Consider the following 12,753-nt stretch of genomic DNA (forward strand, 5'->3'; position numbering starts at 1 on the left):
AATAAAGAGAATCCATTTAGACAGGAGCAAGAAACTCCAGCCTTTTATTTACCTCACTTTTGAGAATGTAAATTGTGTTTGTTAATAAACAAGTAAAGGAAAATCAGCAGACAACAGAAATCTTTCAACTCTTTGACAAAATTTTAGATCTCATTAGCAAAATCCTTTTCCACTCCATTAGTCACAGGTAAAATCCCAGGCTAAAAGGGCTCATTGTTCCCTGATGTAAAAGGTAGCTCAGTTCTGGCTGATTTTTATTCACTTCAGTTTTAGCTGAAGCATTGAAACTCAGAAACATTGACAAGGTCAGTGGTGTGCTTTACTGGGTACAGCTCAGACATGCAATTTTATGTATATTCTACCAAAACAACTCAGAAACTGCTTGCAAAACTTGTTATTTTAAGATGCAATCAGCCCATGTGGTGAAATATTCTCTGAAGTAACTTAAAATGTGTTGATCACATTAAATGAAATAAAATGCAAGCATCAGTTGTCTTGTCATCTGTAAGAACACAGGCATCTGATGTTCAGAAGCATGTTGCGTAACAAGGAACATCAATACTCAATATGGCTCCAGCTGAAGTCAAAACAAATTGAATGGAAGTGAGATCAGCTAGGGAGTTTATTTTATGTAAAATATAAACATGTTAACAGGAGAAAATACTGTTTTCTTATGTTACAACCTTAATAACCAACATGATTTTTATCTTACAGTTCTGCATGTGTGCAGGGTTCAATTACATGTACATGATAATTAAAAAGAGCAGATATTCATCCGTACACATACACCGAGTATTGTACGCTGTACTAGAAATCCAGTATTTGTATGAGTCCCCAGTTGTGTGCCTCATAATTCTGGTACCTCTTATTCCATCTAAAAAACTAGCACAAAATTTAAGTAGTTTTATTATGATTACATCATTATGACAAGCTAGAGAGGGACTATATATTTACAAACAGATACACATATTCAAACCCTCTGAAAACAACTGACCCTTTCGATATTTCATCCTCTTCTCTTTCTTCTTCCTGCTACCCTACATTCATATTCATACAGGATGTGGTAGCTTTAATCCTAAAGCATCATGATAAACTATGGAGCTTGTGTCAGATCTTTTTTAATGAAAGCCACTGAGACTAGAAAATTGTCTCCAGGAAAACCACTGGCACCTGTAACATGGCTGCCCTGATGTTGCTCTTGCTGTTAGAATGAGAGTTGAGAGAGGACTAGGAAACAATTTAGTATGTGGCCAGAGTCTGGTGTGGGACATTTCAAACATGAACACCATTGCAAATACAAAGCTGAGGTTTAAGCTCAGCCTCTCCGAGGAATGTATATCTATGAATGAGATTTTGGGGAGCGGGGACAGAGGGGTTGCAAATACTCATTATCTACTGCAGCAAGCAACATGCCTTGGTGAACTGCAAGATGTCTTCATGAAGGCCTTAGTCCTGCCACTTTGGAATACCATGAGAAGGGTCAGTATTATCTAGAGGAAGGAGGTTAGGAAGCTGCATGTCAGTCCTGCTTTTCCTATAGACCTACTGTGCTACCACAGAAAAGTGACTTACTGTTTCATATTCTTACATACAGTCAAGTTGCCACCTGCAACAGCCTTCATCAGAAGCATTAGGCTGTTAAATTGACTGCAGTGAATAGCACATACAAGTTAATTTATTTTACATAGTACAATAGTCCCAGTCTCGATAACCAAATGAAACAGAATTCATTAAAGAATTATAGCAAGAGATCATGAATAAAGGGAGTTATTTGCAGTTTCATATTAAATCAGTCAGGCAAAGCCAGCAACCAAACCTCCTAGAGGGTTAAGAATCATTAGTATGTAAAACGGTGTGGGTTTAGCCAGATGGTCCCATCAGGTGATACCTCCTGATAGGTGTTATTTGACCCTGTATGCAAAAGAACTGTGTTATCTGAATAAATCTTGTAGACAGGTTCTAGCAATCTCTTTGAAGTAATGCATATAACAGAAAAATTAAATGGTTGTCTATCGAGCCTGGCCAAGGGCTATTTACATAGTAAGGGCCATGTTAAATTGAGAACACCTCAGTATCAGAACAGATGCAATAGGAAAAAGTTCTGGTCTTTTCATTGATCAAAGAAAATACAATATCTAAAGCACTAGGAATAACCCTGCATTAACAACACAGAAAGTCACTGGCTTTCTGATATGGACATCACAGATGCTGTGCTCTAAAAACCATCATTTTACACAAGCATTTACCTCACTTCATTATCTCTTTGCTTTATATTGGCCCAAGAGAAGAGAAATGCAAAAATTTGTTCTGCTAGCCAGCATGCACATGGTAGCCAAGAATAATTGTGGCTCATTAGATTATTCACAGTTGAGACCAAACAGAGCACTGATAAAATGGCAAAGAGAGCAATACCTGTATTACCAGCTGACTAACAGCTGACTCTGTGTCTAGTAAAAGAGAATTCTCCTGTACGAACTGGAATTTTCCAAATTCTAGTAATTGATAACCATGTCACAGATTGAAGTATTGCAGTCATCCTCAGATGGGTTAGCAGGCAGAGAGCACAAGAGGCTGTGAAACGTGCAGAGAGCATCATGTCAGGTACACACTGATGTGTGTAGCAGACACACAGTAAACGCTCTGCCCTTTTTATACATGAACAAATATATATGAAAATGCTTGAGCTTTCCAATTTTACAACCCAGCCAGGACTACAACCCTGAAAGTGGAAATTGTGTTGTAACTAGAGATATTGGATAACAGGATCACAAGCAAACAGCTGCAAAAGCAGTAAGACAAAGGCAAAGTATTAAGCTGATTGGAATTTCACAAGATTGACATTGTTGCTTAAAGTGCTTGGGTTGATTACATTTTTTAAAAACTACATAAAAATTAAAGCAAAACAAATAGTATTAACCACCTAAGTTATTATACAAATACAGTAACAGACCAACAAAAGAAAAATAAATTAAAACAAACCCTTCTAAACAATACTAGCAAAGAACAGGTACACAGCCAAAACTTGATAAAATTTCTAGTATTCATTCAGCTGTAAGACACTGCTGACAACATCAGCCACATGGAGCAAAAAAGAGAAAACAAGAAGGCTCTGCTGTTGAGAGGCATCAAATCACTGGCAGCTGCAAGCTGTCAGCTTAGGTGCCAACTACATGATGTTGGAACAGAAGAGTGACTGAAATGTAATGTCTGAAGATAAAAGGTTGTGGTAGCACTTTAGGACCCATTGTGTAAGGTGAATTTCAATAGAATTTTGCTAGGTCTTTAATGTTTACACTAAACCTGATATGAAGGAAACTCCTACTTCTGTGTTTTCTTTACTCCAACTGCTAAAGGAACAAGACTTTTCATCTATAATCTAGCACTCTGAGGTAATGAAATTTTTAAATATTATTGACAGGAGTAATTTTGTGACTGAATTTCAAAAAGGAGTTCTGTTTCATTGGTATGGCTTTTCCATCACTCCACTCTCCTAACTCCCTCTGCTATGTCACCACATCAGAAATTCTATGAAATCCCAACAGCCTGTTCTTGGGAATATAAAAGCTGAATTCTGAGCTCATCCTCTAAGGTAACTGATTCATCAGCACTGCAGTGCTGTGGAAACATAGCACAAGACAAAAAATGGTTTCTTTTTCTAAGTAGAGAACATAGTATTTATAAATGGACAGGGCATCTCAGCAACAGCATGGGAAACAACTGGAAAACTCCAATTGTTGTTAGACCTAATATACCTAGAACCTGAAATCGTCAAATGTAGTCATTTTGGGGAAGCACTGAATAGTATTAGAGATTTGTGCTAGCATTTTGTTTTCTAGCTGATAACTGAAATGCTTTTATTTCTTAGATATTTTTCCATTCTTTCATAAGGGACTGGAAATCTATGCTTAAGCATAAGAGAAAAGGAGTTATGCTTTATTTAACCAACTGAAATACTTTACACCATATGATTATTCCTGTGGGGATCCCAGTCCTGCAAAACTTGAGTGAATGTGCTTAATTTGATGAAGAAGAGTTCCTCTGCCTAGACTGGTACTATTCATACAGCTGTGACAGCTTCTGGACTGAAGTCAAGACATCCAGCACACTGGAGGCTGGATCCAATTTACACAATTGTGACCACAACTTTGTTAATCAAAAGAAAATGCTCCCTAGTTTAACCATGTTAATATGAAGCGTGTATTCCACAGTGCTTCAGAGCTGATGTCAGACTACTGATGCTGGACTGGTGTGATACTAGTGCTGTGATCTGTCCATGGGTTGGCATGAAAAATGCTTTTTCATACTTTATGAAACAGCTTATTCTAGTAATTTTCCTCTCAATAACTATCTGCAATGATCTGTATATTTTACAGCCTAAAGCTGTCTTGCAGTGGAGAAAAACAGAGATTATTATCCTGTAGTTTAGCATTTAAATACTAATTCAAACTATTAACATTTTAAAAACCAATTTTCATAGAGAACTAATGAAATAAGGAAAATGTTTCCTAAAATTGAACTGATTTAAAAATTATTTTTATGAAAAATTACTTTTCATATAAACATGAGCCCTGAAGATTCAAATGATACCTTAAGAATATATGGTTTTTATGAATCTTTTAAAACAAAAGAATGCTTACAGCATTCTTTCTCTTTGAATGTTCAGTAGTAAACTGCTAAATACAGACCTTTGGACCAGCACTGATTAATGCTGATCTAGAAAGTGATTTCATTCACAGTGAGGAAACCTTATCCATTTTCAAAAGCCAGTAATTTTTATATTTTTATACAGAAATTCGCAATGTTTATAAATAAATCAATTAAAGAGGGATTTGCAAGTTTAACTTTTCAGGGGAAAAGCTCCCAGGTCTCAGTGGGAGTTGAAATCTGCTCTAAGATGTCTATCTTCTGTATTAGAGACAGAACATTTCATTCTAACACCAATAAAAGAATAAGAGCTGCATCCTAATTATGTTTGTCTTGAGCCTGCATACCAGCCTTCATTCATCTGAGTGATCTCTGTAGACCACTACTCTCATTCACTTAAGTCCTCTAAGGTTACATTCTACATCTGTTTTCTTGCATCAGTAAAATAACATGATAAACCACAAATAATCTTAGCTGAAAAGTCAACTTCTGTTTCTCATTCAGTGTAAAGTGCTACATTGCCTTAGTTTACAAAATGGCCATAGATAAATCCAGCTGAACTTCAGATGATGTTACAGTAGAAGCTACTTAATTTCACCAATATTTCACATTCACAGTAGAGTACAATGAAAAACATTACTATGTTTTCTACAGAAGACTTAAATATGAGATATAGCTGCACTTCAAAAGCCATTTCTTGAAAGGGAGTGTTGGCCATAAAGTCAACATAAAGTCAGGCAGGCTTCTTAGAAAAAAAGGACAAAAATCAACATAGTCTGACAAGTAGATAATGAGCAAATAAAATGTAACAGGTAGAAATAAATTTTGTGAGATGAGAGTAATTCCTCATAAATACTAGATCCAACTATCAGTCCCCATGAAGACAATGCTGTTGATGTCATTGGAATAGGACTTTGGCTGCTGAATTTCAAGAATTATATAATGGAGTGAAAGTGTCAAACAGAGGAAGGTAGTTACCTAGCATGACCACTGACTCAAGCCACTATCAATTCTTTCTCAAACCCTATTGATAGTTTCTTCTATATTTATTCTTTGCCAAATTCAGGTATTCAGGTGAATTCAGAAATTTTATTAGCCATTGCATGACAAGTGCCAGCCAAATTCATCCAGGAAAATCACAAAATAATTATTTTGCACTAACTTTGAAATCAAGCACTCCAGGTCCCTATCTGTTTCTGTGATGACAAAACTCTGTCAAATATAACCAAAATGTTAAGGATGATATATACATGATAGCATGTACACTAGTGGTTGCTATGTATTATGTTTCCAAGAAATGGACTCTGTCTTGAGAAATGAAAATGGGACCTACAGATATTTAGAAAATTGCAGGAGTTATGTCTTATGTACAAACAACGCTTATTTAAAAGGACTGGATAATTTCAGTCCTGATGGATATGTTACATGTGAGCAGTGTTGCAATCTTTGCAAACACAATCCAAGTAAACAATCTATATAATTTTAACAAAAATGTCAGATCAATCTTTATAAAAGCAATTTATCTCTGTATCATATGTGTGATCTTACTCCCTTTATTCGAGTGCTCTGTAAGTTCTGAAATCTCACCTCATCTGTACTATCTCATAACAAAGTGACTGAACATACAGAATTACTTAGTTCCAGTGTAATTTAAATCCCTCTATGTGAATTTTAGGTCTGTGGTTACACACTGAAAGTTTTTAACAACCAAAATTGAAATGATTTTGGAAGAATATCTTTTCTGCAGCAGAGTAACATGTAAAAAAATCCCCTATACAACCATAACTCAAATCATCATGAAATTGATTTTTTTTCTTACATTTAAAAGGGGTAAGTATATGTCAGGATGTATTTAAAGGAATGCTTTGTAAATCAACACACTCCAAAACCATCTAGAAAGTTTTAAATAATTTTGCCCTAAATGTAATGAACACTTTCATATAAAATACTACTCTAGCTGGATTGGGTCTAACAGTTGACATCCAAATCTTTTTATCTGTAAATGTTAGTCCATATAAATTCCACTAAAATCTGACTTCAATTAGCTCTTCAATCAGACTTAAAAACTACAAACATCCCCTCCCCCCCCCCCCCCCCCCCTCCCCCAATCTATAACAAAGTTCTGAATGTCAAGAATGGACAGTTATAGCCAACATCACAGAAACCACTGAATAGGAGACAGTGAGCTGTTGTTCAACCATCCAAGATGTGATCTGTGTAAAAGTCAGTTCAGGGGAGCCATCACCTTCCTTTGCCTGTAGCATCCTTGTGTGCAATCATCACAGTTTGCCAAGTCACTCTCTTGACTGATAGAATAAAATATAGCCAGACTCTGAATTTTTTGATATATCAGAGGTCAGACCATAGAATTCTTCAATAGCTTGAGCATCTATTTTCTGCAAAATAAATATTTTTTTAATATGCAGTTAGATAAAACAAATACCAAGCACAGATTAAATGTCTGCATGAACAGAAAAGGCAAATTCAGTTATTTGTTCAGAGGCAACAATTAGCAAATTCTCTTTGCAATTTAAGCAGTGAAGGGGTAATGATTAGGGGCTGAGCCTTGCTGATCTCACTCATGAAATTCATAGGCATGTTTCTGTCACTGAGCCTAACTGAATTAGGCTTTTTCCAATAACAGAAAGACTTCTTGGAATGCAGTAATGAACACTGTTAAAACAGATAAATGTGACCATGTGATCCCATCTTTCTCAAATTTTCAGAAATCTTCTTCAAGACTTGCCCCATCCAGCATCCCAGCACTTACATTCTTTACCTCTTGGGAAATCAGATTTGAAACCTCAGTTTTGCCAGTATGCCACAATGACATAAAGGATTTGCATAAGAATGAATTTCAGAGTGCTCAGACAGAATCTGAAATTGCTGTGGGATAGATTCTGCTCTAATCTACATTCAGGCAATCCCAGATCAACAACAAAATTCAGACTTTCTTGTAACTTCCCTATTCAAAACTGAAAATTCTACAACAATGCTAACTTTACTTAGTTCAATTTTACCAAGTGATAAGATTTTAATGAATTAAATTGATTTTATTAGATATAGAAAACATTCAAAATTAAACACTTAAGTGTGGTATTAAAAACATTTGATGTTGTTATGAAATAAAAAAGCCCTCTGACAGTGACAGAGCACAAACTACAGGATTAATAATTTTGTTTATAATCTTTTTTTCCTAACAGAGTTGAAATAAACATTACAACCAAACTGTGGCTTTGCAAATCTCTACCCAGTTCTGGATTAGAATTTTAACCCCAAGTAGGGAAGCAAAGATTACTACAAAATTTTGCTCATGACCTTCAGCATACTGACCTCTACAATGTCATCATCAAACAAGAGCCAAAATCCATGACTTTTCACAATAGTAATGTAATGCCCTCGATTAGGTCCACTAGAAAGCAAAACAAAAACCCAAAATATTAGAATGTACTACTGAGTCCATTTTGATAAGTCATGTTTCTTTATGAATGCAGAATTATAACTAAATGTTATTAAAAACATGGTGAATCCACCTGTGGTGGTACTCTAGACATTTAGACCTTTCCCTTTTTATTTTAACTTGTTGCAAAGCTAATAAACTGAAAGCTAAAGGTGTTATTTTCATCCGTGCCAGCACCATTTAGCAAATTATCCTACAGAACACTTAACAAGTTGCTCATGGTAGGAATCAAATACTTTTAAAACTGTAAGAACCAAGTACTGGGCGGGAAATTGACCAAAATTATCTGTTGTGAGACCTACATGATGACAGCCTTTGGCTCTCACAGGGTCCTGGCTCCCACATTTTTTAAGGGGTCTTATGAGGAAGGAGGCAGATTCATCAATTTAAACCAAACTTGTGACTTTCGGAGACCTGAGACATTATTTCTTAAACATTATTTCTTATTATGAGGGATGTTGGCTAAGTGGTTCAGCCCAAGACACATGCAAGTCTGTAAGTCCATGCAGCAGCAGGCTTTAAGTCCATTCTCCCCTCACTTTGTCAGGGATTTCTCTGCCCTTGGCAAACTCCTGCCAATAGTTTGTGATACACGTGAAGGCACACTACCTTCCACAGTGAACGACAACCGCCACCAAGTCGTACATCCGATCCAAGTTTACGGCGTCGCCAGAGGTGTTAAAAAGACGTAACTCCAGAGGAAACACGACCCGGTAAGACAGCTTTGTGTACCTGTGCAGCTGCTCCATATACTTGAATCTCTTGAGGTGTAAGGCAAGAATCATTGGCAGTTTTTTTACTCTCATCCTGAGAAACCATTAAGAATGCATATGATGAACACCTGACCAATTCAAAACCAGTCTCTCTTCCCTTAATAAGCAAATGGCTGCATTACAAAAGCACTTTGTAAGTAACAATAATCAGCTAGAAGTAGCTTCTAGACTAAGACACATGCCTTCAAATCTGTCTGCAGGTTCTCTTATCCACACAGAGAATGCATTTGGGATGTAAGGTTTCTAGCTATTTAAACAAAATAAATATCAAGGAGTAAGTTTGCCACAGCCCAGGAAGGGCATGGTGAAACAGCCTGCTATTTGCTTACCTCTTCTGTGCCTCCTGTTTACTGCAGCAAGTTTCACAGTAGTATTTCTGTTCACTACATAGTGTCTCTGTGTTACTGAAGTCTCTGTAAATAAATACAATCATCAGTTCTTTAAGGATATGAATACATTTGCCCCACTTGGGCAGACGAACTGGTACCCAAATGACACACAGGATGAAAACTTCACCCATTCCAGTTTTCTAAAGCATCTGAAATGACTGTGCTGTGGTTTGCAAATGGACTAAGGATGTCTGACTGCTATGATAAGCTATATTAGGAGCAGAGGCCCTCTACATGATACAAATGAAAGGTCAGGTGTCTCAAAATGGGACCTATGTCTGGTCTCTTACATAAAGGGGCTGCCCAGACTTGGGTATAATCACTCGATCCATTCTGTTTCTTTTTAAATTATTTGCAGAATAAAACAGCTTTAAGTGCACCTCTGCCATCCCCAAATATCTCATATTTTATGGTGCTCTTCCATAAGAAAGGTTTGAATCCTCTTATAAAGAAGAAATAAATTGAACTTAGTTTCCTGCATCCTCTAATCTTTTGAACAGTCATCCAGAAGTTTTTAGATTATATTTTTTCATTTTCTAGAAAATTTTGTAAGTACTGATCAAGTAAATACACACAGAGAGACAAGGGCAGTGGCTTTTAATGTGATAAAGGCAGTGCTGGTTTGATAGCATTTCTCAGTTCACAGAAAAGATTTGCTAGAAGTCACAGCATTGATACACTTTGGAGCAGAATTTTAGGTACCTAACACCACTTAACTTAAAAAAAAAAAACCCAGTAATTATTTTGTCACCTCTTGTGTTACATTGCAGCTGCACAGGTGTTTTGTGAATGCAGATATAAGCACCAATCTTCCATTTTAAACACATGGGTTTTCCTATGGCTTCGGGCCTTAAATAGCTATATCAGAATTCCAGAACTGTCTTATTGAGTGTCCCTACCTTATACCTGACAGGCTGCTGAACTCCAGGCAAATTCAGACCCATTCAGACTCAAATAAATTCCCTTCTAGCACTGCAATTCACATTCATGGAGCCTGACTCCACACTGTCTGCAACTTCAGCCTGCTCTCACAGTAGGCAGCGCCAGAATTGTCTTACAAGGCAAAGGGAGGATTCTGGATGATTATTTCTTCCTGACATCATCACTATAGGGGTAGGTGGGAGAGATGAAGACTACATAGTTTGCTAGGGCATAGATATTAGAAATTCATTATATAACTTCATAAAAGTTTAAGGTTGCCGGAGCATGACAAATAAGCACTTCATATGACTTCATAATATTTTTAAGAACTGAGAATACTTTTACTGATTTCTTCTCTTTATAAGTCCTTAACACTGAGGAGAAAGTGCTGAAATTTAGGAAAAAAATACATATTTTTGAAAGATGAGTTACAGCTAAACTTTGATCATAAGTATTATTTTTTATCTAAAAGAAATGAAAATGTTATTACTAGCAAGGATTTGCTTCAGTGGTAAACACTGATCTCAATATGTGATTCCACATTTGAATTTAAACATAAAGTTAATTTAATTCAGCCAATTCCTCTGAAAAACATGGTAACCTTTCAGGGAATTGTAAGTGAAGAGCTGAAATTTTAGGAAATATTAAAGATGAGTTATATGAGCAGAGAATATAAGACTCAGTAGAATGTGCCTGTGAAAGTTTTGTGTTGGCTGTTAGAGAAAGAGTCTCATATTTATTTTCAAAGCCTACAGTCTGAATTTTAAAAAAGCAAACAAATTCGGGGAATTTATTAGTTTTCTTCCCATCTCAAAGTGAAGCATGGAAAAATGTTTTTCTAACATGAAGAAACGTGCAGATGGTAGAAATTTGATAGATATTGCTTTGTTCTGTTCCAAGTCTCCTATGAAAGTTAATTAAACTCAAAGAATTTCTGAATTCCTTTTAAAATATACTAGTGATTCTGATGCTTTTAATATCTATTATTAGTATGATTTATTATTAGTAGTAGTATTTATTTATTTATTAGTAGCATTATGGTATCTATTCTTGGTAGTATTAGAAAAAAATGTTTCACTGAAAAATGGTTAGGCATTGAAATAATTTCAACTTCAGTAACTCTTTCAGCAATCAAGAATTTTCAGCATGGCACTTCTAACAGATGTTGAATGGTTAAAAACAACAGATCACTGACTGGAGTTCACAAAGTCTGCATTTGCAAGAGCCACAGCCTTGCAGAACTCTTGTCTAGGCCTGCAAAGCTAGTTTCAAGATATGTCTGACTCTTTCCTATCCCATTAACAGTCCAATCTGCATTCTGCTTATATGTTATTTTAGCAAGAAAAATAAATATTTGAATATACCTGCTCAAGATGTACTAAGTGCTTCTACAGCCTCTCTGCTACAGTGCTTTCTATTGCCTATATGCATAAATAGTATTAATTTTGTGTTTTAAGAGACAATTATTAGTGTAATGTAAATTATTACACAAGTCAGGATCAAACTAACTGATAAATATTGCAACTCCAAGTGGAAATAAAAACAATGGATATATACTACAATTTTAATAACACTTTTATTGCTTCAGGCCCAGCTGTCTATCCTGTGGGTTTAGACTATGTCAGAGGCTTGTATTCTTTCTGTTCTTTGGACATCTTGAGCACACAATAACTATTTACATTTTGAAAAACTACAAAAAAAAAAAAACATTCATCTGCAATGGTAAAGAGATTCATTATGCTTGAATTTTATCTTGCACAGCTTTTCTGTATTTTACCTTTTAAATGTAGCAGCCCTTAAAACTATAAGGACACATCAAAGAAGTTATTAAAAAAAAAGGAAACAGCAAAGATTCCAAAAAGAGTAATAACTTGGATGGTCCTATTGAAAGAAACCACAAAAGCACTTACATTTTGTGTAATAATGCATAATACCAGACAGCAATGAGAGGAATATCCTAACTGAATATATGTTTTCTAAAAAGAGGTAGAAATGTTGCTAACATAAAACACAATAGAATAGATGAGAGGTGATAACTCTCCTCCTGTTCAATCTGTAAAAAGTGGCCTGTATCTCCCACCCCAAGAAAAGAAAAATCAGGATTTTGCTTTCCTTTGTTTCCAAAAGGAGCAATGGATAAACTTCAAAATGCATGTCATGCATTTTGGAGTAAAGGCACTACACTGGAATGCATAAAGAGACTTAAGGCATTCATTCTCCTCAGCACTGTATAGATCTCTCTTGGAATATTATGTCCTGTTCTAGACAGAGGCACTTCAAGAAAGACAGACTTTAAGAGAGAGGTCCGATAGGAGAGAAGGCTGAAGGGTAATGAACATGTGTAGAGATCCAGAGAAGACAGCCTGAGAAGGACAAGTTGAATGACCTTAGGCTGTTTAAATTTTTAAAGAGTGATTACATTCTTCTTGTATGTAAAAGGCTACTGCAAAAGGGAACGGGGGCAACCTCTGGCTTATGTCTAGAGTACACAGGGCAAGTAGAAGTAGGCTTGAACTGAAATACCAAAAATCCATATTACACAGCAGGGAAAACTTATTAGTACTAA

The 12,753-nt window shown here is 35.9% G+C and overlaps 1 protein-coding gene across 3 annotated transcripts in view; it reads right to left on the reverse strand.

The window, feature by feature from the left end:
- Window positions 1-15: 15 nt before the first annotated feature.
- The window catches only part of USP46 (ubiquitin specific peptidase 46), a 34,823-nt gene continuing 22,085 nt past the window's right edge, over window positions 16-12,753 (reverse strand). For all 3 annotated transcript variants that reach the window (XM_030271075.4, XM_002193210.7, XM_072928171.1), the window contains 4 exons: window positions 9,207-9,290; window positions 8,714-8,911; window positions 7,978-8,056; window positions 16-7,040 (listed from right to left, as the gene is read on the reverse strand). In XM_030271075.4, the coding sequence (XP_030126935.1) occupies window positions 6,939-7,040; window positions 7,978-8,056; window positions 8,714-8,911; window positions 9,207-9,290 (463 nt within the window). In that variant the 3' untranslated portion in view covers window positions 16-6,938. The remainder of the gene's footprint in view (window positions 7,041-7,977; window positions 8,057-8,713; window positions 8,912-9,206; window positions 9,291-12,753) is intronic.

The sequence above is a fragment of the Taeniopygia guttata genome, chromosome 4 (assembly GCF_048771995.1).
Source record: "Taeniopygia guttata chromosome 4, bTaeGut7.mat, whole genome shotgun sequence".
NCBI classification, from domain to species: domain Eukaryota; kingdom Metazoa; phylum Chordata; class Aves; order Passeriformes; family Estrildidae; genus Taeniopygia; species Taeniopygia guttata.